This window comes from Schistocerca cancellata, chromosome 5 (assembly GCF_023864275.1).
Source record: "Schistocerca cancellata isolate TAMUIC-IGC-003103 chromosome 5, iqSchCanc2.1, whole genome shotgun sequence".
NCBI lineage: Eukaryota > Metazoa > Arthropoda > Insecta > Orthoptera > Acrididae > Schistocerca > Schistocerca cancellata.
In genome coordinates, this window is record NC_064630.1 from 284,355,362 (window position 1) to 284,382,418 (window position 27,057).

The window sequence follows — 27,057 nt, forward strand, 5'->3', positions numbered from 1 at the left end:
GAGATGCAAAGGGTTTCGTGGCGATCCACATTAAACGAGTCAGAACACTGTGACCGCAAAAAAGAGACCACTTTACCTAGATTTGTAATCTCAGATAGTCCTTACCTTCTTTTCGTAGCCTAGCCATAATGACAATGACTAAGCAAGGGCCCGAGGATAATTATTTAATTATGATTGTTAGTACGACTGAACAGGACAGGGCAAGTAGTAATTTTTGCAAGGTCACACGATATCTACATCTACATCCATACTCCGCAAGCCACCTGACGGTGTGTGGCGGAGGGTACCTTGAGTACCTCTATCGGTTCTCCCTTCTATTCCAGTCTCGTATTGTTCGTGGAAAGAATGATTGTCGGTATGCCTCTGTGTGGGCTCTAATCTCTCTGATTTTATCCTCATGGTCTCTTCGCGAGATATACGTAGGAGGTAGCAATATACTGCTTGACTCTTCGGTGAAGGTATGTTCTCGAAACTTTGACAAAAGCTCGTACCGAGCTACTGAGCGTCTCTCCTGCAGAGTCTTCCACTGGAGTTTATCTATCATCTCCGTAACGCTTTCGCGATTACTAAATGATCCTGTAACGAAGCGCGCTGCTCTCCGTTGGATCTTCTCTATATCTTCTATCAACCCTATCTGGTACGAATCCCACACTGCTGAGCAGTATTCAAGCAGTGGGCGAACAAGCGTACTGTAACCTACTTCCTTTGTTTTCGGATTGCATTTTCTTAGGATTCTTCCAATGAATCTCAGTCTGGCATCTGCTTTACCGACGATCAACATTATATGATCATTACATTTTAAATCACTCCTAATGCGTACTCCCAGATAATTTATGGTATTAACTGCTTCCAGTTGCTGACCTGCTATTTTGTAGCTAAATGATAAAGGATCTATCTTTCTGTGTATTCGCAGCACATTACACTTGTCTACATTGAGATTCAAGGGTAGAGTTTTACTACCTGACTAATTGAGCTATAGAAAATTGAAAGAGAGATGTTAATTCACCGTTCCATCGACAGCGAGGAGATTGGATACAGAGAGCAAGCTGGGATTACGAAGTGGTGGGGAAGGAAATCGCCCGTGTCCTCATCTAAGAAACCATCCAGACATTGGCCTGGAGTGAGCTAGAGAAAGCACAGAAAATCTAAATCTCGAAGGCTAATCTATTTGAACCGTCACCCTCCCGAAAGTGCGTCATGCACGCTGACCTCTGAGCCAGCCCGCTCGGTATTTAACTACTGTGCCACCTGTTGGGTTCTTTTTCTCGCTGGTACGCTGCGGAGAGCCACGATTACTTTGCTGTATTTGCTACAACGTAGGTATGAGGTAACGAAAGCTCTTGCAACTGCTGTATTACCATTTTAAGATAGTTGTGGTAGAATTACGCGTTTTCTTTCTTTCTGGTAGAGAGAAATGTATAGAGTTGTTCCCTGCAGGCGTTATCTCATCTGCTGGTCACTTTTCTACGAGCTACGTGTCACCAGACAAGGCCCCCGAATGTGTACCTGTCCTGGCGGCAGCTAGAATGCGTCGTCTCCAAGGATCACGGACAGAGTGCAGAGAAGGAAAGAGGCGAACACACCACGCCAGTTTCTTCGGGACCTCTCGGTAGCCCCGAAAGCCGCCTCGGGCGGCACTCGTTCGGGCCAGATCGGCAGCACTCGTCAGCACTCGTGCAGTGGCGGCGCGTCCGAGCTACCGAATCCGGCGAGCCCCGCCAGTAACCGCATCGCCTCCGCGCCGAGAGGTGCACGCCTCGAGTGGATTCGTTGGTGCGACGCCGCTGTGCAATAGACAGAGAGGGAGCAACTGCAGTCCCGCAACACACCCAGACACTGGTACAATATGTGTGAGCCCCAGGGCGGAAACTGTGGAACCGGCAGCAGTGCTCTGACCGATAATGACAGGTTGTCACGAAAATCAGGAACACTTTCCTCTCAAATACACATGGTGATTGACAACGTGATGTGCATCATACCCAAAGAAAAACGTTCCCTACATTTCCATCTCAATCCTACGATCACTTACATAGATAACAGTATCTGAATACAGACAATAATATCGCTTCGCACGTTTCGTTTGACACCAACAACTGATGGACTTTGACCTAGTGTGCAATGCATGAAATGACACACTTTCATCCGTATCATGTTCGGGTAAATCTTTCCTATCGTACAATTATCAAAATAGCTGTGTTATTTCAAAATAAAAACAAATGATATGCTGTCTATGAGTGCCGTAAATTTGGACTGATTTTGCTGGTGATTAAAAAATACGAAATGAGGTTGTTAGCTACCGACCGTCACGCAAGAATGAGATGGCGGTGGGTCTTCAGCATCGGTTTGCTGTTTTGCTGCAGTGCTGCTGCGTCGAGGGTTACGGAGGAGGAGACCGGTGAGTGATTCATAGCGACCACGAGGTTGCTGCAGATTTCATCTTCGCAATCTCTATTTCCGTGCCCACTGCTTGTTATGGTAACCGATGGTTGCAGTTTGCCATTAATATAACAACTTTTTCTTCAGAGACATCATGTTTCATCGTGTACTTTGCGGTTGTACAACTTTCCAGACTGCAACACACAAACATACTTAACTGCCAGTGATTGGAACAGCTTTCAACACGTAATGCGATCAGTTATGACAAACCTTTATTGTTGTTTATTGTGCTACGTCTTGATGTTATTTATCCAACAACTTCTGCAAGACGTAAACTAATAGGGACTCACATTCCTGAGTACATGTCCGTGCTGTATATTATTTCTGAAACCTTTCACATGTGACCTTATTATATTGTCATATTCAGACACGTTTGGCAACGATTTTAGCCAAATCGTATATAGCATTCCAGTGTCCACTGGGATGCGAAAATAGTATTACTTATATCATTCACACAAAAGTGGAACTTGTTCTCCCCAGATGCCATTTCTCTAATAAGCCTCAGTTTCGGTCGGATACCAGTATTTTCTTCAACGAAATTAAAGTACGAATTCATTGGACGATCCATCATGTAATAACGCATACTGCCCACTACCGTATAACTGTTCACTACTTTATTACAGTTCAGCTGCCTCAATGCGACTCCATAACGATGACAGCAATAATGATTGCTTTCATACTGGCGTCCTGGTTTCATTAGATTTTGCGAACCATTAAATACTGAAACATGGCCATGTAATGAAATCTGAATTACTCTGTAAAGGTCATCTGCTGGTACGCGTAACCAGCAATTAATTATAAATGACGCTGGCAGACAGTATTCGCTTCTGCAGTGTTGTCCTTTGACCAAAACGATCCTCGGACTGAAAATATTGAACACATGTCACGTACTCGCTCGTCATCGAATGCTCGTCATTTAGATAGGTTTGGTGTCGATGAGCATCTTTTTCCGACATTAATTTTTAATTTTTTAGTATGCAACTGAAGAGTTATTACTTTTTATATCATTCCTTTGAGCTACGGCAGTGACTAGTGCTATCTATGGAAAAATAAAACATTATCACTTTTCAACAAAACCGCCTATGATAGTGTACTGACAACATTTTCGATCTATATTAGTTTTCGATCTAGAGAGAGAGAGAGAAAGAGGAAGAGTATGAGGGGGAGAGATGGGGGCAGAGGGGGAGAGAGAGAGAGAGAGAGAGAGAGAGAGAGAGAGAGGTACAATAAATGTCACAGGTTGACGATGGTTTTCCAGATACCACAGACACCAAAACTGGCAAAAATATCGTAGTCTTGTTCTCCTTGAAAAATATATACGCGTTTGTGCGTAGCCATTAAGTGAATAAGTGCAGTTTTGTTCGTCATTAGGTACTAAAAGACCGATGCACTAATGATACGTAAACACAACCGATGTCCGTGACAGGATGCTGCGAGAAAGGAGAAGAGATGAAAAGGGGTTCCGAGCTCTTTGAGAAATGTCCTAATTAAAAGAGGACCCTCTCATTCTGTTTGATCCAAAAAGCTCATTTTCCTTTCGGGTCGAAATTTGTCACAGGCTGGACACCGTTAATTAGGGACTGGAGTTCAATCTAACAGCGGCGCCTGCGACATCTGAGGCTTTACAGCTTGCGTGTGTGCGTGTGTGTGTGTGTGTGTGTGTGTGTGTGTGTGTGTGTGTGTGTGAGTACGCTGTCTGGCCGCTAGCGGGCGGCGCCACCTGGGCCGTATAACCTACCTAAATATTTGCCTTCGTACCACCTTTGTGGGAGTCTGGGTCTGCGACAAGTGCTTGCCCCTCGGGTGGTCAGGTCCCCTTTCAACTACCGAAAACCGTTCCACGTTCCACGAGGACGACTAAATCTGGATTCACTGGTCTTGATGTTCCTTCCTACCGCTTTCAGGATTCGGTGTTATTCCCGCAACTTTAAATCAAATAACTTTAATTACAAAAATCAAGCCTCATCCGCAGTAGTGACTTACAACGACGACGTTTCAGGTGAAACTGCATGATATTTGATTTTTGCTGAAAAGTCAAGTCATAATCATCAATGTTATGTTCTAACCACATAATCAAGTTTCAACTGAACAGAACTCGTAATCTCCAACTTTTATCTGGGAATGACAATTAGCACGTAAACCACAGTCTCCAGTTTATCAAACGATAGCACGTACAGGATGCTCAGTTACCCGGAAGATTTCACTTTCGAGTGAGCATTCTATCCCTTCTCCCCTAGCCTCCATTCCCTCTCTCCCACCATCCTCGCCCTCCCCTTTCCCCTTCTACTTCCCCCTCCTGTCACCGCGAGGCCCCTGCAACACAAAACAGAAACATACTAGCTAGCAGCTGCTCAGTGATAGTTATTATATGTAAGGCATGTTAGAAATAAATTCGCTACTGATCTACATACATTTATTTAAGTAGATCCTTTAGATTCTTTCTTTCGTTACATTTTTTTAAATTTTGTAAAAGTTGTATTTGACGAAAAATGCTTGTTCTTACGGTATCATACGGAAATGAATCCCTTAGAGCGGCGTTGATTCGTCCGTAATGGAAATTCCTGTTTGGAAAAGAGTGGGCGTGGTAGGGGCAGGGGGAGGGGTAGAAAGTCATGTGAAAGTAATAGCTGATTCTCTTGCTTTGGAAGAGAATGCGTCTGAAACTATTGTTCACTGAACATGAAGTTCATTTCTCCACGAATCAGGCCAGTGCAATTGAGTTCATTGAGGTCCCATATCAGAATGCCTTATGGACACTCCCAAGGTTCCATTCTGACACAGCTTCTCGCCTTCCTTTCCCGAAATCTGTGGACAATGCTTTAGGCCTGCATTACGCTGTAAGAGAGAACTGAAGAAAATATCTTTAATAAAAGATGTTTTATAAAATCTTTGACGGTGTATTGGGGGTACATTTACTGTACTATAGCGCGGTGAAAGACTGGTCAGAGAACTCTGACAGTGAAATACGGGAATTTGACGCCAATCTGATATGAGAACTGACCAAAACGGCGGAAAAGTTCGAACTTTGATCCAGCAGTCCGGTAACCTTTCGGAACGGGGAACATTCGCTTATCTCCAAATGTTACGAGGGAATCTCCGGCTCCTAAGGAATATATACGTACAAGAGTTTAGTTGTCAATCGTGAATTCCGGTTAAGACGAAATGTGTTTCTAGCCTACAGTGTTAGTGTAATTTATAATCCAATAGATGAAATGAAAGAACTGCGATCGATGGAATCACTGAGATAAAGATCATGAGCATCGAAAATGAAATCATGTTCAATCTGAATAAGTTACAGCACAGGTACTGTTCTGAACAACGTCACCATCTACTTTTTCGTCTCCTTTAGTTTTCCTTCAGTAAAAGCAGGATTGTTCACAATATTAAAAATTGTTTTACATTTTTCTATTATTTATAATGTCATTTATATAGAGTGCTTGTTAATACATAATTTATCATGATGTGATGGTTTATCTGTATGTCAGCGACACACGCAAGTACACCTCACAGTACCGTTGTTACCTACCCACCTACAAATGAGTCGCATTTGTATAAGCGCGTTGCAGGACTACAGATCTAAAAAAATTCTTGACGACGTATTCCGTTGTATACCCGAAAGACTTATATTACACTGCATGCTTTGCCAGTGCGATGACGTGATCATATTTTCAGAGGATGCCGCTGACCGACTTTGTTTGGAAACACGCACCCTCAGTGCTTTGAAAAATTCACGTGTTTAGAAACTGAATTAACGTTTAACAAGCGTGCTCAAAACCCAATATCGGTTCCGAACATGGATTATCCATAGTAATTAGTTTACGCAAAATTGAAGCTATTATTGTTAATTAGACAAAGAGTTCATTATATTCTGTGACATTAACGAAAATCTAATTACCTCTGAAGGGTTTGCTGATGACACAGTCGAGCGTTTCCAGTCGCAAAAAAAGCTAACGAGTAGGTTAAGCGACGGGAAGCGTTGCCCGTCGCCAGGTTTTATTATCACACTTGCTTTAAATGCAGTCTTTTTTTTTGCGTTTCATCGTCTGCTTAGCACTAATGCGGCGAAACGTAAACTAAAACCAAGGAACCGAAAAGCTGATAGTTGCTGCAGTTATTGTAGTGCATTTACCAGTTGACTTCATGGGGAATACCATGTAAATGTCAATTTTACAGTCTCTATCGTTGTCACTTTCACGGCAGTGTACCTAGCTGCATTAGGACTCTCTGTTGTAAGCCTTACTTCTGTAGCAGTTCTGCAAGGAACATTTTCAGCTGGTGGCACGCCTTGATACTCATTTCTATGTTAGTCGTGCATCCAACTATTTTAACATCATTATAATGATCACAGGATAAATCAAGAATAAAGACAAAGTGAAAAGTTCATTTCTTTCACTTCAGTGGCTGGATACTTAGAGAACCAATTCGTATCCATCCCTACAGACAGCCCCTTCATGAAAGTAATAACTTCATGGTAAACTAGATAAGTGTGAAATTTGATACTGTCGTTAAAAGTTTAGATAAAGTTTTATTTCTGCCTTTAGATTTAATTATATTTTGCTTATTTGTAGTAATTTGTTCAAATAGTTGACAGTAAATGTTTTATGATCAAATGTTGTACATGGACAGACAGTTTCCGTGTTTTCATGACGTTTATCTATTTACCACCGCAGAAAAATCTATATTTTATGCGTTGTAATTGATTCCATCTCGCGCCGAAGACTAGTTTGGTGCACCATTCTGGGCTGGTCTATCCTAAGCTAGCATCATGATCTCTTCATAGCTACTGCAACCTACATCCACTTAAACCTGTTAATTGCAGTCAGTCGCTGGTTTCCCTCTACAATTTCTACCTCCGCCCTTCCCTCCCTCCTCCCCCCCCCCCACCACACTCACTACCATGTACAATTGAAATGCTGAAATGCTTGTTCCTTAGTGCCTCAGGATGTGTCCACTCAGTGGGTCCCTTCTTTTAGTCGCATTGTGCCATATTTTTTCCCCAGTACGGTGTCGTTCCCCTTCATCACTTATCCGATCTACTCATCTAATATTCAGCACTGAACTATAGTACCATATTCCAAAAGTTTCTATACTTGTCTTTATACTGTAATTTGTGCAAGTTTCTTTTCGTACAAGACTAAGCTTCAGATAAATACTTTTGGTAACTACTTGCTAACACTTAAACTTACGTTAGATGTTAAAATATTGCTGTTCTAAGAGAAGTCGTATGGTCATTTTTTTCTCACGTGTTTTTACGTATCTCTGGAAATTAAACTGATCTTACCCGATGTCGGCTTCTAACAGTCTTCCTACTCTTCTGTAAGTAGTTCTTGTTGGTGTTTCGAACCTTGATTTATGAAACTGTTGGGTCGGTAACATTCGCAACTGTGGGCACCTGCGTTCTTTGAAATTGTGTTTATTACATTCTTCTCAAGGTTTAGGGCATTTTACGTGTCTCCTACATCTCACATACCAGGTGGAAAAGTGTTGTCATGATTCGCTCTCTGAAGCACCTCTGTAATTCTGATGGAATATCATCTACTCATGGAGCCATATTTGAGCTTAATTCTTTCAGTGTTCTATCAGACTCCTCTGGCAGTAATATATCTTCTGTCTCGTCTTCATCTGCCTCCTCTTCTGTTTCCATAATCGTGTCTTGAATTTTTTCGCCTATATATTCACCCTCCGCCTATTGCTTCCACTTTCTTTGTTCACTAAGTGCTTACCATCTGAGATCTTGATATTCACATAGCTGTTCCTTTTATTTCTATCAAATGTTTAAATTTTTCCTCAAAAAATAAACATGTGTTGGAGCACGCATGAATACTATGCAACTTCGTCATCAGTTCCTTTGCTACCTCTGAAAAAAATTTGCCGTTTCAAAGGAACAATCCCCGTTTATGACTTACGGAAATCACGAAATACCTACAGCTGGATGGCCTGACGGGAATATGAATCACCCTCCTCTCGAATATGAAGCAGTCCTATGTCTTACAACAGCTGTGCTTCGTTCGTTGCTTTTTTATTGTTTCGGCTTCGTCTTCATTATGTCGTTGTTATATGACAGCTGATATTACACTGGACCCCATGGGGATCGTTGTCAGGAAAATATTACCTGCTACGCATGTTTCATTATACACTAATGATAAATTGTCAGTTTTTATATTACAAATTTCAGTGCTTACCAATTTCTGGTCGTGCATGCTTGTGAAATTAGAGTATAATTTTATTATGTTATGTTTAATATATCATTCTTACACACTTCGTATCCTAGTAAAAACAAATTTTACGCTTTATTAGAGATTAATGTGTTGACTCATACAGAGTGTGTGTGTGTGTATGTTTGTGTGTGTGTCATTGCGCGGTGAGAGGAGGGTGGGTGGTGGGGGAGTGGAGACTGTTCAAGATGACTTTAGACACAGATAGTAACTTAGTACATGTCATTTTTGAGCTAATTCTGTCCGAATGGGACTGACGGGGGGCAGTGGTTACCGTTTCGTACGTTGTGGATCAACACGGATACTGTATAGGTCGACACAAGGGCAACGTGTAGCGGCTTCCAGGGCGAGACACCTTTTTAAATCGGTTTGCAATATTATTGAGTTACGTCTGTACTGAAAAACTTGTCGAGTTTTAAAATCAACAGTAATGAGAGATAATTTGGCAACTACATTAAAATCCAGATATTCCTTTCCAACGTTACTGAAAATAGAATCTTAACAAATCTTTTTCTTTCAATGTTCCATCAATATGTTTGTTAGAATTTAAATGGGAAGTGTTTCACCCGACAGTTACAATACGCACTTTGTTCGCCATATTGAAATTTTGTCTACTCTTGCAGGCAGAAGTAACCGTTTTCAGTTCAAGCTAATAATCCATTTGCAGGAACTCTGAATACGTCGCCATCGTATGACTGCTTAGTAAGACGTAATTTTTACATGTCATTAATAAAGGCCAGATTGAAACAGAAGACATAATCAATCTCCCTAATTTGTAAATTTCCTTCTCAAGGACTTAATTCTCCTACTTAAGAGTGCTACACGAATACTGAATACATGATTACGTAATCCAATTTACTCCCTATAATATTACAAGTTCTTTAAATACCAAGTGTTACTCGTGATTTAACAATCCATTGTTTTCCTGAATCCTTATCGCTATGAAAGTTTCTTGTATTTTCAGTAAATCTCGAGCCCAATTCATGGTAAACTCTTGAAATTAACACGACGAATATCATCTTTGCAGAGTGAAGGAACACCAAACACTTCACTGTGAAAGCAATATTTGTATCCTCTCTTACAAAAATAAACGCACAGCTACGTGAGCATCGGATTGCAAGATGAACGAATGGTTTTCGAACGTCGTGATGAAACGAGTTTGGAGACTGCGAACTGGAACTGGATTCCGAATAAAATACGACGACCGCTGTAATTCTGTAATTGGCAAAGGCTTGCAACTCGCGATACTGGGACCATAATTTATTGGACATCGAACGCACATTGGCAATCAGCTAGAAGGGACGAAAGGCACTTAAACCTCATCCACCATTCAGCAGCTCTTTCGCCTACAGCTGCCCACAGTGACTAACCAAATGCCTCGTTCTGCGTCGACCACCTCGACAAACGAAAAATCAAAACTGTAAGACGCTTTACATTCAAAGTGTTTCATTTAAAAGAAATAGAGGACCACATGGCTTTCCTTTACAACAGACTATGTTACTCATTTCTTTTCTTTTTTTCTAAACATTTCCTTTTGATATTACATATCACGACAAAAATAAGTTAATTTTTAACGTTCCCCTTTCTTTTTGTTCATCCGTTCAGCTTTAGTTATTCATTTCAGATTTATACGCTGTCGATTTCAGAGCGAAGTGGCTCAGTATTCAGCTCGACTTACAAGGAGAGATCACAAAGGACTGAGGCTGTGGTCCAAATTAAAACGTTAGAACTGCAGTCTTTCCAGGCTTCTGTTTACTTCTCTGGTGACATCTGCATTCTGGGATTTGGTTACACTGTTTAGCCTATTTGTACAAGTAAAACACTGAATACATTCGTCCATGTTGCAGTACATGTCTGAAAATTTGATGATCGAACGCGATGATGCTCCACACAACAGGAAATGAAACGTGACAGAAAAATACGCCTATGGCCAAAGACTAAGGCACAAAACTAGACGTCACGTAAGATATAGATACTAGATCATACATAACCTACGCACTAATGACTACCAACTCCTATTTCATCTCTATAATTACTGCAATACTATCGTACATTTCCTGAACAAATACAACCATTCTATTAGGCGCCACATAAATTAAAATTTTTTGGGAATATATGAATTATACTGTCGAAAAACTTTATTGATTTACTTCTGTTAATGAACTTTTTCGTAGGCACGATGCAAACTCATTGATAAACTCCAAACTTGGAAGCACCAAGAGAAGAAGCTATGCAGAGCGAGCACATCAGTCACCGGCACTTTGCAATATCATACTTCTCCTACATATACTACTTCCTCAAATTCGTTGCAGGCCAACTACGGAGCAAGTCAGTATAAATGTTTATTTCTCTTATCATTCATCTTTCTCCAGAACTCTTTCATGTTCTCAGAATGTGCCCTTTCCCACTCATATGACCATCAGAGAACAGGTTTTTCTGTTTTAGTTACCTGAAAACCTTTGAATGTCTTCAATCCTAGTCTCGGTTTGTCTTTCCTGAGTGAGGTCTTCTGTTCGATCCGCATTTCTTCTAAGTCATTCTTTGTCTTGCCTCCCTACACACTTTCTTTGCCTGTTTTCTTGTTTTGGGAAAACGTGTCGATCTCCTTTGTTAATCTGTCTTCCATCTCTCCGTCTAGACATCCATAGATGATTGTATCATGTCTTTACCTAATCGCTTCTATTATTTTAGTCTAGTATTCTGTTATAATTATACTGTCCTATTATTTTATGGTGGAATGAGCATATTTGAATATTTCGTCTCAAAACCAAATTGCCGTCTGTTTCTCTTGAGTGTTCCTACTATTTTTCACAGGAGTGTTCTCTCTATCATTTCCAAATATTCTAACGCCCTTTTGAGTCCGGATAAAAGTAATACTTCCATTTCTTAACGGAAGTCTGGTTTCACAACTGCATTATAAAGGGTTGAGAGCAACCTGGGTATTTAAAAGAAAACAACCAGCACGCGATATTGGGTTTTTATGAGCTTTTTGAATTTTTTATTTTCGTAGTGACGGTTGAGTAGTTCAGTTTAGATCCCTATGATTCATTTATTCAGAACACTAACCCTTTGTTACAACTATGTTCTTAGTGCATCTTTTCTTGCCTTGCATACATTGATAGAATCCCCTCCACCCACTGGCCTGTTTGTCCAAAATGAAGAAATAATTCAGGAGAGAAAAGACCCTAGAAATTAGTCCAGATCTATATTAGTGCAGATCTATTCCTTTCTGCATGCTTTCAAAAAGTAATAAATTGTACTTTACAGTCATTCGATTCTACTTCACGTTAATTTTTTCTTTTTCTGGAAGTGTTAAAGTTATTTTGCTGTATTTCTTACATTACAAGAAACGGGAAAACACAAGATTAATTCTTGTGACAATAAATATTTTCCGTCGATAAATATAATGACTCTTTTTCATTTGTGTAAGGCTAACTATGTATACTTTGGATGTTAATCAAATTTTAGTAATTTAATTTAGTTGGATTTTATTGGTTTTTGATGAGTTTTTAAATGGTTTCCTTTTAAACCCATTTGGGGGTTTTTTAGTAGATTTAAATTACAACAATCATTATTTAACACCTTCAGAAAAATATTTTTTTTTAGATTTCTCGTTTTCATATATAGGCCTACTCTTTTCATTCCTTCGATCCTGATTTTAATTGTTTCGTACTTTAATTGCTTTTTACGTCTATATTTTCACCCAGATTCTGAAGGTGGCTGGGGTAAAATACAGGGAGCGAAAGGCTATTTACAATTCGTACAGAAACCAAATAGCAGTTGTAAGAGTCGAGGGGCATGAAAGGGAAGCAGTGGTTGGGAAGGGAGTGAGACAGGGCTGTAGCCTCTCCCCGATGTTATTCAATCTGTATATTGAGCAAGCAGTGAAGGAAACAAAATAAAAATTCGGAGTAGGCATCAAAATCCAAGGAGAAGAAATAAAAACCTTGAGGTTCGCCGATGACATTGTAGTTCTGTCAGAGACAGCAAAGGACTTGGAAGAGCAGTTGAACGGAATGGATAGCGTCTTGAAAGGAGGATATAAGATGAACATCAACAAAAGCAAAACGAGGGTAATGGAATGTAGTCGAATTAAGTCGGGAGATGCTGAGGGTATTAGATTAGGAAATGAGACACTTAAAGTAGTAAAGGAGTTTTGCTATCTGTGGAGCAAAATAACTGATGATGGTCGAAGTGGTGAAGATATAAAATGTAGACTGGCAATGGCAAGGAAAGCGTTTCTGAAGAAGAGAAATTTCTTAACATCGAGTGTATATTTAAGTGTCAGGAAGTCGTTTCTTAAAGTATTTGTATGGAGTGTAGCCATGTATGGAAGTGAAACATGGACGATAAATAGTTTGGACAGGAAGAGAATAGAAGCTTTCGAAATGTGGTGCTACAGAAGAATGCTGAAGATTAGATGGGTAGATGACATAACTGATGAGGAGGTATAGTATAGGATTGGGGAGAAGAGAAGTTTGTGGCACAACTTGACTAGAAGAAGGGATAGATTGGTAGGACATGTTCTGAGGCATTAAGGGATCACAAATTTAGCATTGGAGGGCAGCGTGGAGGGTAAAAATCGTAGAGGGAGACCAAGAGATGAATACACCAAGCAGATTCAGAAGGATGTAGGTTGCAGTAGGTACTGGGAGATGAAGAAGCCTGCACAGGATAGAGTAGCATGGGGAGCTGCATCAAACCAGTCTCAGGACTGAAGACCACAACAACAAAATTAAAAGTTTCTATCTTGTTAATGTTGCGGTACTTGATTTTTAAAATTCTTAGTGAGATACTTTTATAGATCACGTATTCTGTCGTTTCAAATGATATATATAGACCCGGATTCTCAGCTGTTTCCTTCAGAGTTCTGATTTTTTTCTTTGCAGTCTCTGATGTTCCTTCTATTGTTAAGAGATCGTCTGCAAAGGTCAAACAAATTACTGCTGCTTCCGATTTACACAGCTTTATGTAGTTATTAACTGTTTGTTTTCCCTCCTAAATAATAAAGGTGACAAAATCACCCCCTAATCTGACTCCTAATACAATGTGGAAGTGACTAGATGTTATTCCAAGAAATTTATGTTTAGATAATGTCTTCTTAGGTGTTTATTTAGTTACTTCCAGAGTTTTCGTACGTACTGCAAATTCCATCTGGATTTTGCGAAGGAATTCTCTGCCTGTTGAATCATATGCCTTTTCAAACACAACGAATATTAACGCTACCTTTTTATTTGATAGTTTAATATACTTAATTATTTGTTTAGGGCTTAGAATTTGTTCTGGACAGGATCTGTTATTCTTAATTCCCACTTTAGTCTCTCCAATTTGTTTATCTAATTGAAGACATAATGTGCCCAGAAAAGATTTTGTATTCTAATGATAGTAATGAAGTTCCTCTGTAATCACTGGTATATGTTTTGTGCCCTTTCTTCTGAAGTGTGTGAATGAGTGAGACCTGTCACATTGTGAAACTCAGTCTCCCAGATATTATACAGCATTTCTTTTATTACTGTGACACCTAGACCTCCACTAGCTTTTAGAATTTTTCCTATGAGCCCATCTTCATTGGGACTTCGTAGTGTTTTAATTGTTTATGTAGGTCTTAATCATATCGATGCTTGGTGGTTTTGAATTTTCATTTGGAATTTTATCGTGGAATTTCAGTTGTGTGGCCGATGTTCCTCAGTTCAATAGCTTTTCGAAATAAGCCGCCAATAACTTAGTTTCCTTCATTGTTAAGTGCATGTTTTGCACTTTCTTTCTGGAAGCATAGCAATTGCTTTTTTTGTAAAAATCTCTTATATTTTATAAAGTGTCCTCTATACTTTTAAACTGCTCCTTTTCAAAGAACTTCTTTTGTGCCCTAATAATTATCTGCACGCTTCTTCTCAAACAGACACATTTTTAAATTACTCTTTGTTTTCCTGCTATACCAGCTGTTCCAAGCTTTCTTTTTTGTCTAAGTGCCTCTTCACATTTACTATTCCACAACCTGTGCGTACTTTACTAATTCAGATGCAGTATGTTTAACTGTTTCTGTGAAGTTTTTGGCATCAGTATTCGTCTCCTTCAGCATCTTATGAAAATCGTATTCCTTTTCTTTCAGGGTTTCGTTATAGATTTTCTTAGTCGTACTGATTTTTCTATGACTTTATGTTTTGTAATAAATCCCACGTGGATGTCAGATGGGCAGTGGCCGTAATCAACTTCCATTCCTCTCTTGATTCTTCTGTTCTTCTTGCTTTTGTTATTACTTTTAATAATAATATTTTAGGAAGATTAAGAAAAATTATTTCCAGGTTCTAATGACGCATCCTTACATGATTCGTGACATATTTCCACATCTGTATCAATATCTATACTCTGACAGCTTACGATGTATAGCAGAAAGTACTTCCGATACCTCTCTCTTTATATCCCTATCCTCTTAACATTCGTGAAGGATACACGGGAAGAACAATAAAAGTTGCATGAGGTCTAATTTTCGTAATTTTCTCGACGTGGTATTTTCTCGAGACATATATGGGAGGAAGTAATATGATACCCGAATCTTCTCTCGAAGCGTCCACCACTGGAATTTGTTGAGCATTGTAACGCTCTCGCACCTACTGAATCATCCCACTACAAAACACACTGCTCTTCGTTGCATCTTATCTCTTCCCTTAATCCAAAGTGGTAAAGACTATATATGGATGACCAATACTCATGAACAGATCGAACATGAGTTTTGTAAGGCAGTGCTTTCACGGATGAATTAGATTTATATAGGTGAATAATCAGTGTTTAGCTAACCGGTAATAGCAGAAACTCCTGAAGAAGAACCCAGCACAAGTCTCGAAACGTCGACTGTGTAGAGGAAACTGAATAGGAAAATGACACGGCTTAACAGTCTAGAATATTTGATCTTGTTGATCTTTACCTGCTGGTACGATACTCGATAACCTCATATTCTGTCCAATAACGACAGGATGTCGTAGGGGAATGGTAAGTCTTCAGGGATATGACAGACCGCTCGTTTGAGGCAGAAAACTTTTTGTGGACCAAGGTTCCTTAGATAGAACACATTTAGTGCATTTGATGCTTTACTTTACACACGACTGGTTTGAATCATCCTTAACAAAGATAATGAAAAAGTTGTGCCGAATAATTCAAATGACGTTGAGGAAGTAGGTAGTTTTAGTGACTGGGTAGAAACCACGAAGTGAATCCAACAGGGTTCAATTTTTGGCGCACTCCTACTCATATGGCAGAAAGGTATTCCGAGATAAGCGGCTGAGAGCAACGAGGTAGATTGGGCTGGACTAAAACGTGAAACTGGTTGGGTGGGTAAGACAAAGACGTGCGTGCCACCATTCGGAATAGAGCGTACGTCCATACGAAGTTTTTTACTTCGAATGAGGATGCCTGTCATATCACTGGGTATTGATGATTCCTCCTGAAACACCCAGTGTGGAATGCAATACGATAATAAAGGAATAGAGTTTCTTCTAAGATGGCGCTTTGTCAGAGTGAACTGTGTGCCGATACAACGTCAGTTTTTGTAAATAAGAGATTCGTTGTCGAACACGTTATAACGCTCAATATAAAGCGGGTTCCGCACTTCTACAATAAACTGACGATAGCTTTATAGGCGTGCAACTATGTGTATTCTTCCGACGATCTTTCTTGAAGACGCGACCGACGTTCGCTTCTTGCCTTTGCTGCACCAGCGACCTACTATAATATGCTGATAGAAGTGGAGTAAGTTCTTCTGCATAATCACTATACAGTCGACAAGGTATCTCATCCAGTCCGAATGCCTTTCCACTGTTGGTGATTGTAATTGAATTTATTTTTATGTTACGACTACTAGGCTGTCTAGAAGCCACGACGGTTATGACAGCACATACATGTAAATAGCAAACAAACATAGGATTTTAACTAAGGTACGAGCGGTGTTACGAGACAACCTTCAGCACAGAGCCTGTTTGCTGATAGCGATTTGCATCCGCGCCCAAGCAGCGTCGGCTGGCGACCTTGAGCGGGACAGGGGAGCAGCGCCCTCTCCTGCCAAGGCCCCGGGCAATCTCCAGACGCCCCGAAATTGAGCAATATCTCTTGCGGTCCCGCTGCAAAAATCACTCGTTTCCGCTTATACATTCCGGACCAGTTACGGCCAGACACGTGGAGAGAGAAAGGAGGGCATGCGGCCTCCTGATGTATAATGCACGTGACTCTTACTTGAGGCCGCTCCGAGATGCTCTGCTGTCGATCTACACGAACAGCATCCATGTTGATACGCATCGTACGAGTAAGGGAAATTCGTTTGCTAAGAATGTACAACTGTTGTCTAAGTAAAGGACAGCAATCCTTTATCTCTCTCTCTCTCTTTCTCTCTCTCTCTCTCTCTCTCTCACACACACACACACACACACACACACACACACACAAATCAATCACAGGCCCACACTACTATATCTTCTACATCTACATCTACATACATACTCAGCAATACGGTGCGTGGCGGAGGGTACCTCGTACCACAAGTAGCATCTTCCCTCCCTGTTCCACTCCCAAATAGAACGAGGGAAAAATGACTGCCTGTATGCTTCTGTACGAGCCCTAATCTCTCTTATCGTATCTTTGTGGTCATTCCGCGAAATATAAGTTGACAGCAGTAAAATTCGACGTCACCTGAACAACATACCCCGTGAGTGTTCATCGGAGGTGAGGGTATCATCTGGAGTGCCCCAGGGAAGTGTGGTAGGTTGTTTTCTATCTAGATAAATGGTGTTTTGGATAGGGTGGATAGGAATGTGCGGCTGTTTGCTGATGATGCTGGTGTACAGGAAGGTGGCGTCGTTGAGTAGGAGGATACAAGATGACTTGCACAGGATTTGTGATTGGTGTAAAGAATGGCAGCTAACTCTAAATATAGACAAATGTAAATTAATGCAGATGGATAGGAAAAAGAATCCCGTCATGTTTGAATACTCCATTAGTAGTGTAGCGCTTGACACAGTCACAACGATTAAATATTTGGACGTAACATTGCTGAGCGATATGAAGTGGGACAAGCATGTAATGGCAGTTGTGGGGAAGGCGGATAGTCGTCTTCGGTTCATTGGTAGAATTTTGGGAAGATGTGATTCATCTGTAAAGGAGACCGTTTATAAAACACTAATACGACCTATTCTTGAGTACTGCTCGAGTGTTTGGGATCTCTATCAGGTCGGATTGAGGAGGACATAGAAGCAATTCAGAGGCGGGCTGCTAGATTTGTTACTGGTAGGTTTGATCATCACTCGAGTGTTACGGCAATGCTTCAGGAACTCGGGTGGGAGTCTCTGGAGGAAAGGAGGCGTTCTTTTCGTGAATCACTACTGAGGAAATTTAGAGAACCAGCATTTGAGGCTGACTGCAGTACAGTTTTACTGCCGCCAACTTATATTTCGCCGAAAGACCACAAAGACAAGACAAGAGAGATTAGGGCTCGTACAGAGCCAGATAGGCAGTCATTTTTCACTCGTTCTGTTTGAGAGTGGAACAGGGAGAGAAGATGCTCGTTGTGGTACGAGGTAACCTCCGCCACGCACCGTATGGTGGATTGCTTAGTATGTATGAAGATGTAGATGTAGACATTTCAACCATTCCCATACTGCCCAAGTCGACTGTGGCAACTTAACTGTGAAGTGGAAACGCGAATTGACGACCGCAGCTAAACCATGACCAGGCAGATATCATGTACAAGGACCGACGAACAGCGTGGCGGGTGGGGTAGGAGTGTGACGTAGAAAAGGATTTCAAATCAGTGGAAGGAATCACTCGTGAGTTCCAAAGTGCTGCAAGTAGACCAGCTAGCTCAATAACCTTACGTGGGGGGGGGGGGGGGGGGATAAAAAAGAATGGCCTATAATGGATGAACAGGTCCTCATAAGCCAATCTTGTGTAAAGCCAGTGTTAACGGAAGTTAAAAATGGTAACAGTAGATGGCTGGAGATAACTGTTTTGTTTTCATGCTATAACCTGTACCAGACTGATGAAAGGATTCTAGATTGGTAAACGCCTGGAGAACGTTATCTGCTATCACGTGAAATACAGAGGAGCTCCTGTTACGGTATGGATGTGATTTTCGTGACTGGGGTGTGCTCCCCTTATTTCGTTTAAGAAAACGCTAAATTCAGAAGCCTGTGAACACATTTTCACATCATTGTGTAATGCTTACAGCGGAGGAACAGTCGGAGACAAGAACTGTATCAGCTTTGCATTGCACCACATCAAAAAGGAGCAGGTATGATGCAAGGCTTGTAGACAATGTCGTTGTGGTCTTCATTCCAGACTGCTTTGAGGCAGCTCTCAATGCTACTCTATCCTGTGCAAGCCTCATCATCTAATCATAACTACTGCAACCTACAGCCGTCTGAACCTGTATACTGCATTCATCTCTTGGTCTCCATCTACCGTTCCATCACCCCTCCCACCCCCAACCCCTACACACATATATACACAATCCCTCCAGTACTAAACTGGTGGTCCCTTGTCTCTCGATGTCTCAGAATGTGTCCTGCCAACCGATCCCTTCTTTTAGTCAAGTTGTGCCACAAATTTCTTGGCTCCCCAATTCTATTCAGTACCTCCCACATCTAATTTTCAGCGTTCTTCTGTAATGCCATATTTCAAAAGCTTCTATTCTCTTCTTATCTAAACTCCTTAGTGTCTATATTTCGCTTTCATAGGTGGCTGCGCTCCCAAAAATACCTTCAGAAAAGACTTTCTAACACTTAGTTCTATATTCAACGTTAACAAATTTCTGTTCTTCAGAAATGCTTTTCTTACTATTGCCGGTCTACATTATATATCATCTCTACTTTTCATCACCAGTTATTTTTCCGCCAAAATAATGAAACGTATTTATTACTTTAAGTGCCTAGTTTCCCAATCTAATCCCCTCAGCATCGCCTGAGTTAATTCGACTACATTCCATTATCCTTGCCTTGCTTCTGTTGATTTTCATCTTATACTCTCCTTTCAAGACAATTCCGTTCAGTTACTCTTCTACATCTTTAGCTGTCTCTGACAGAATTACAGTGTCATTGGCAAACCACATAGTTTTTATTTCTTCTTCCTGAACTTTAATTCCTACTCCAAATTTTCTTTTGTTTCCTTTAATGCTTTCTCAATGTATAGACTGAATAATAACGAGGATATGCAGCAAACCTGTCTCCAGCCCGTCTCAACCACTACTTCCCTTTCATGCACATCGACTCTTATAATTGGCGTATGGTTTCTATACTAATTGTAAATAGCCTTCTCCTCTACTTTAGCCCTACTACCTTTAGAATTTCGAAGACAGTATAGCAGTCAACATCATCAAAAGCTTTCTCGAACAATCGTTATAAACATAGGTTTGCTTTTCCAATATTGCCTCGCGTGTTCCTACATTTCCTCTAAATTCAAACTGATCATCCCCGAAGTCGGCTTCTACCAGTTTTTCCAGTCATTTGTACAGAATTAGTGTTCGCATTTAGCTACCATAACTTATTAAACTTATAGTTCGGTAATTTTCACATCTGTCAACAGCTATTTTCTTTGAAATTGGAATTATTACATTTTCTTCTTTGGACAATACCGTTTGTGAAATTGATTGTCCTGATCAGAGTCCCGTCCGGAATCCAATCGAACACGGTTGAGGTGGATGAGCTGGAACGTCTAGCAAGTTTCAGACCCGGTTTTCGTCTCCCGTTCTGAATCTAATCGAAGATGGCTGAGGTGGATGAGATAGAGTGTCTACCTCGTTCCAGACCCGACTTTGGACTCCTAAGAAAGAACGGGTTGCTATTCCTCCACAGCATTTCAGACACGTAATTGAAAGAGTCCCAAGAATGTTCAATCCGTCATAATGGCGATCGGTGGACGCACACTATAAAACTGTCCACTGATAGGTGTCCGGATACTTTTGATCGGATTGTGATATAGGATAACTGTAGCTTACTGCTGGATGGCCCGGACGAAATTTCAGCTGGCATCTTATACCTGAAGTAGTAAACTTCAAGATCGCACTGTAAAATAGGATATTTAGTCAAATGTTTCAACACCATCTCACATCTAGATAAATAATAAACCTAAATTCGTTGTGAAAATCCATAGAATCATGCTGTATTTGCAAAAGAAAACGCGTAAGACTCCTGTACAACCCACAAATTCATTCTGCAGCAGTGTCTGGAATCCTCGTCAAGCCTGTTTGAAGGAAGAGGTTCAAAGTTTGCAAATAATGTTATGGCTGTAAAGCTAATTAGACCCATTTAAAAGCCACACGAAGATGATCAAGAATTTTAAATGAGGTTCAAGGCAGAATACATGAAAATTATTAATCGCAATAAGGTAAAAAGAGAGGTAACATTTCAAACCCCAGTACAACCTACTGTAGTAAATTCTCCCTTAATTCATCTACCGAATTCAGCATGTTATCCGGTACTGATTTGTGAATTGTGAACTAATCACCAGCATACTGGATTTTAGAGAGTTAATAAGTGGCAAGTTAGAAGAAATGACATGAAGTGTTTCTTAAACCTGCGTAATACGAGACTGATTAAGTGGCAATATCCATTTCATTACTATGAAACGCCGAATACGGGAACGTTACAACATCATCTGCCCTCTAAGTACTGATAGCCTATCAATAATGGAAGCTCCTTCCCAGACCAGACACCCGTGGATAAAGCACCAATGTTCTATCATGCGTTATTGATCTCGTCTGTAAATGTCAGAATTCCAGCATGTTATCTGGAGTTGATTTGTGAGCTATGAACCGACCACCACCACGCGGTGTTTCAGAATGTTGATAAACGTCTAATCAGGAACTATGACATTTATTCATCCATATTTTTCTGAAACTTGCGTAATAAGAGACTGATCAAGTAGCATTACCCATTACATTACGGATCAAGTGGCATGATCGATTACGTCACTGATCAAATGGGATTATCCATAACGTTCCGGAAAAACACTAAAAGTAAGAGAGAAGACACCAACCAAAAAGAGATGTTAATGGTAAGTAGTAATATTACAAGCACTGGGCAAGCACCAGCACGTGCAGGTACACATATGGTTGGGAAGAGAATTAAATCTGACGTACCGTCGGCGATGACGCAATTAGAAGTAGAGCAGAAGCTCTGTCAGGATGCTGTATGAGAAGGAAATCGGTTGTTTACTTTGCAAACCAACTACATCATTTCTTCATAGCGTTACGTACGCGAAACAGGAAGTTTTCAGTAATTTATTTTTTTCGCAAAGCCTTAGTGTAATTGTGATACATGTGAACCGAAGACAGAGAAATTTCGCATGCCATTTAGCACAAGCATGATGAGTTTTGTATAATAAGTTAATTTTGACTGCTTTCTCTGAAGTTAAACTTCGTGTTACGTGCACGCAACATTGGGAAGAAATGGGTTAATTTATGTTCGGAAATTACAAAAACCTTTACTCTGGATGGTCGGACAGGAATCTGTACTTCCAGAAGGTGACTCCAGTGCCTTTACTCGACTAAAGAGTATCATAAGGCAACCATCAACGTGAAGTTAACAGGAAGCACTAATTGTGTGACTGGCCGACTCGTTTCAATTGTTTGTGTACTCACTGCTGTCGTAACTGACGGAGCTGTACGCCACGCATACAGGACGGGTCAGCGACTGTGAAGTGAAGCACATCTGCAACCGTATGGGATGAACAGCGTGCTCCGAAATATTTGAGGGTTTTCTAGCACCGTTCTCTGCTCTCGCTCTCGCCTCATACTGCAGTCTGTTATAATTCAGAGAGCACGATTTTTTTTTTAATGTAAGTAACAGGCGCCTTACTCTACCAACCTTTGCCTCACATTCATATACTTCCGATACATTCGAACAAGCGGCCAGCGTCGACATCTCTGCAACACTTATTCTAAGCCAACAAGAAATAGTAAAATATCCGGAATAAAAATCGCTTACACGAGTAGCTTCCCTTACTTGCTGTGCACAGATTCCTCCAAGTGTTTCCTTTCGTCACAGCTGTTACATGCCTTGAGTAAGCGTTACGTGACTTCAAAGAGTTGTTATGATATGGTTGCGTCGGTTTCCTGCATTTACATTAATGTAGGTTATGAATGCTGACAGCACTTTTGATAGTAAAATGTTCAACATTTGATTGGTCCATAAGATAACGGTACGAATATTGCAGTGTCACTTTTCACTGTCTTTCCATAGCAGTTACCATCGGAAGCCACCGTTCATCTGAGGAGTGAAATACTATATTGTGAGTATGAATCTGCATTGGGAGAACAGTAATGCACTCTCACGTAGATAACTTACCCATAAAATCTGGAGTCACATGACTGAGGACGATATGTGAGACGTAAAACAAAGAGGTCCTCCATGAAAAAGAGCAAACAAGGTAGAAAAACGCTCTAGTAAATTGTAGCTCATTTACCAGCACCGCAATTTTATGGTGAGAGAGAGAGGAGGTGGGAGTACAATAATTAAATTGGGTTTAATACGACCCACCATTAATCTTGGGTTGCAGGTTTTGTGTAATCGGCAAAAAAAAGAATTACATCTATTGTGCGAGTAAGAAGCAGAGCCACTATAACGTTTCAACGAGAATAAAGTGTCTAATTAAGAACATAACGTAACGTTTGGCCACAAATTACAACAGGAGTCGTTTCTGAAAACAGTAGCTCAAGGGATGGCAGAACGAAAGAATCGTATAGGCACGTCTGGATATGAGCACATGAGGCACATCCTCGATGATATGGGATGGAGCAGCTACGCTGAAATGAAGACCTGAATCAGACAATCATACGTCTACATATTGGGACGCGTCATTAGTTACCGGATTCAAAATAAATGTAACGTATTATTCAACCTTAGCGAGCAATGGAAAATCTTTCGCACCGAACACGGAATATCAGATAACGTACAGACTGCGTGCAATATGTTTTCGTTAAACCCCTCCAATATAGCTAAGATCACTCAGATTATTTATCGTTTATGTAGACTTTTATATTCATTACGATTTACCAAGGTTGTCTGAGATACTACCTTGGCCAACAATCTTCTCCAGTAGGCTTTTTAACAGGCCAGATTTAGGCACAGACCATGTTGGCCCATGCCTAGGGCACCGACAAGAAATGACACGCCGATAGATCTCGATCAGCCTTTAGATTTTCGGTACACTTGATCACAGAAGCAGAGAGAGAGGGAGAGAGAGAGAGAGAGAGAGAGAGAGAGAGAGAGAGAGAGAGAAAGAGAGAGAGAGAGAGAGACAGACAGACAGAGAGAGAGGGAGAGAGAGATAGAACATGGAAAAACAGTGCAGTATCACTGCATCTAATATATAGTTTGGTTTGTTACGGCGTTCAATTGGGGGGCAAGTGTTATTGTAGCAAAGGTAGTAAGACATATTATTAATTACCGACCAGCCTCCCTACATACCTCTTTTTGAAAGATACTGCTAAAAATGTGGTATGTAAGAAGCATAACACAGCTCACATAACACAGCTTTCTCAAAATAAGATTCACATTCTCAATTTTGATTTCAAAAGGTTTTCAACATTATACGCTGTTTTCCAACTTACAGTCACATTATACAAAATTTAAAGGACAAAATACGGCCTAATGTCAGAAGAATTTCATCGTGCAGTTCACAGGCTTCTCCTACAGAAGCTATAATATCATGATATCAGTGGTCCCGACGATAACTTGTTTTTATCCAGTATAGCTGAAAGGATACAAACTGCTACGTTATGAAACCCAGGGAGTGTGTGCAACGAAACAGTAGCTTCATAAAGGAGAGTAATCTCTGCAGGTGTATCACAGTGACCGATACTGCGTCCACACTTGTTATACATAAAAGATCTTTCATTACATATCTAAGAAGAAGCAATGCTTCTCTCTGCTGACGATGCAAATGTTATAATCGAGCTCAATAAAATCAACAACTGAAAAAGCAAACAATATTCTAAGATTTTCTGATTCTCTGCAAGCAGCTGTTGTGACACTGTTAGATAGGTAAGCCCATCCACCACGGCAGTATTCTAGTACATCAGACGCTAAAAATTGGTTTTAATTGTTCTTAGGCCAAAAAGCGCATAAAATGCAAAATTACAACGGTTTTCTAATGTCTGTGGCCAAAAACCGGATGAAAAGCAAGGTGACATCGGTTTTTTAATTGTGCTGAGACCAAAAACCGCAGGAAACAAAAAAAATTAAATAGGTTTTTAATTGGCATAAGACTGGCGCAAGGCGTGTCAATATACCGTCCGCCGTTTTTTGCCACAAGCTGAGATCGAGAAACAACATTTCCATAACAGATCGGCCGGCCGGTGTGGCCGTGCGGTTCTAGGCGCTTCAGTTTGGAACCGTGTGACCGCTACGGTCGCAGGTTCGAATCCTGCCTCGGGCATGGATGTGTGTGATGTTCTTAGGTTAGTTAGGTTTAAGTAGTTCTAAGTTCTAGGGGACTGATGACCTCAGAAGTTAAGTCCCATAGCGCTCAGAGCCATTTGAACCATAACAGATCACAGCATCTCGAGACTCACGTTCAAAATGCTTTGCGCAATACATGCCTTCAGTTTAGCTACATTCGTAATTGCAGTACTGAACACCACATCTTATCACCCCACAGCCAGAAGTCAACTGAATTATATCAGGTAATGTGGACGACCAGGCTATAGGGAAACGACGGCTGATAATTCTAGCATTTCCGAAATGCCTCTGCATCAGCTTCTTCACTGACTGTACAACGGTCGGAGTAGCGCCATCTTCCACAAAATGATTCTACCGACACATCCAAGCTGTTTAAGTGTAGGAATGACGGTGTGCAAAAGACTATCATAGCGTTTACCAGTGATGCTACGGATAACAGGACTCACAGGACTCATCTCTTCCAAAAAATACTGCCCTACGATAAGCGACGTCGTCAACACGTACGACACGGTCACCTCCTGTAGAATGAAGTGTTATGTGCAGATTCTCTGTTGCCCATATCCTCAAATTCTTCCCATTGACTTGTCCTTGAAGGTTGAAATGTCCATTTATCGTCTACTTCCATGAGAGCAACATATTCCAGAGCGAATGTCTTGACGGCGGGTCAACAGGAAGCAACTCCTGAACGTGGGTGATTCTTCATCGATATCAATGCAGGATGTTTCGTAGCGCTTTATACACCGTGCACGCAGGCATGTCCAATGTTCGGGCATTCCCCGTGCACTGCATGCTTGCAGTCCTTCGTGCAATGCTGTGCCCACATCTTCAACAGACGTCGAATCATCTACTTTCCTCCCTTTGCCACACTGCAATTCAAAGAACTTGTTTTTTCGATTTTTGTAATCATTTTCTCCAGTTCATTAGCAGACGTCAGACGAATGCCGTCTTTCAAACCCTCGAGGGAACCGAACCTTAGCTGCGCTACTGGCGCGCAGTCATTGTTCTTACGAAAGAGCTTAGCCAACAGCGTGCGGTCTCCAGTGGTTAGGTAGGGCCTCTCGGACGCAAACTAAGAGACAGCTGTGTACCACGCCTCTCTTGCTAAGCGTATTCTAACGCTTACACAGCCAAGTACTGGTCAAATTTTCGTTAAACTCGTGAACTGAAAATTCGACATCATAGCGAGAGTTGCATTTCACATCGATTCGTGTGCAGTTTTATATTGCTGGTTGTCAGATGTCATCATCGTCCTGATAAGGGATACAGTAGTTACGCTGAACTGAAGAGAGTAGATGTGAAGTGACGAGAATGGATAGCAGTTCAAACCGTCCTTCGAGTTGACGATCAAAAAGTAACGCATCTTCTTCCTCCTCAGTAACTCGCTAAAAATAGCGCGCCAGAGCCAAGTGACCAACAATAAATGTAGCTACAATACAGAATTCAGTGTATATGTAGCCAAGTCTGTCTACCACTGTAATAAAGATGTAGTTGCATACCGTATTACATTATTGGCCATTTCCAGACGTTTTGCTTTGTCGTAATTAAGAAACGGCCACCACCATACTCGTATTCGAATGAGATCTGTAACAGCTGCTTCGCGGAGCGGAAGCAGCTGCTCTGAAGTTGAGTTTCCTCATTATGATTACCTGAACGTTGCTGCACACAAAGCGCTCTGCCCTTTTGTTCCGCCTCTACGATTGCGTACGCAGACTTTAACGTGAGGACTTCCGGAAGTTAAGTTGAGAGCGAGCCGATACGGAGAACAGTGTGCGAGATAATCTTGACGTGTGTACTCGCAGTTGTGCAGGCCGCCCGCCCGCCACTGTGCGTGCCGCTCGCAGCCTCCGAGGGCAGAGCAGAGGCGGCGCTCAATGGGAGAAGCGTGAATGAGCCGGCCCGCGGCTCTTCCGCCCTCATCGCGCGTCCAGAATACCCTCCGCCACCCACCTCCCCCCTCCCCCCTCGCG

The 27,057-nt window shown here is 41.1% G+C and overlaps 1 protein-coding gene across 2 annotated transcripts in view; it reads left to right on the forward strand.

The window, feature by feature from the left end:
* Nucleotides 1–1,722: 1,722 nt before the first annotated feature.
* Nucleotides 1,723–27,057, forward strand: part of LOC126187919 (nephrin-like) — a 687,362-nt gene continuing 662,027 nt past the window's right edge. For both annotated transcript variants that reach the window (XM_049929278.1, XM_049929279.1), the window contains exon 1: nt 1,723–2,395. In XM_049929278.1, coding sequence (XP_049785235.1) covers nt 2,281–2,395 — 115 coding nt within the window. In that variant the 5' untranslated portion in view covers nt 1,723–2,280. The remainder of the gene's footprint in view (nt 2,396–27,057) is intronic.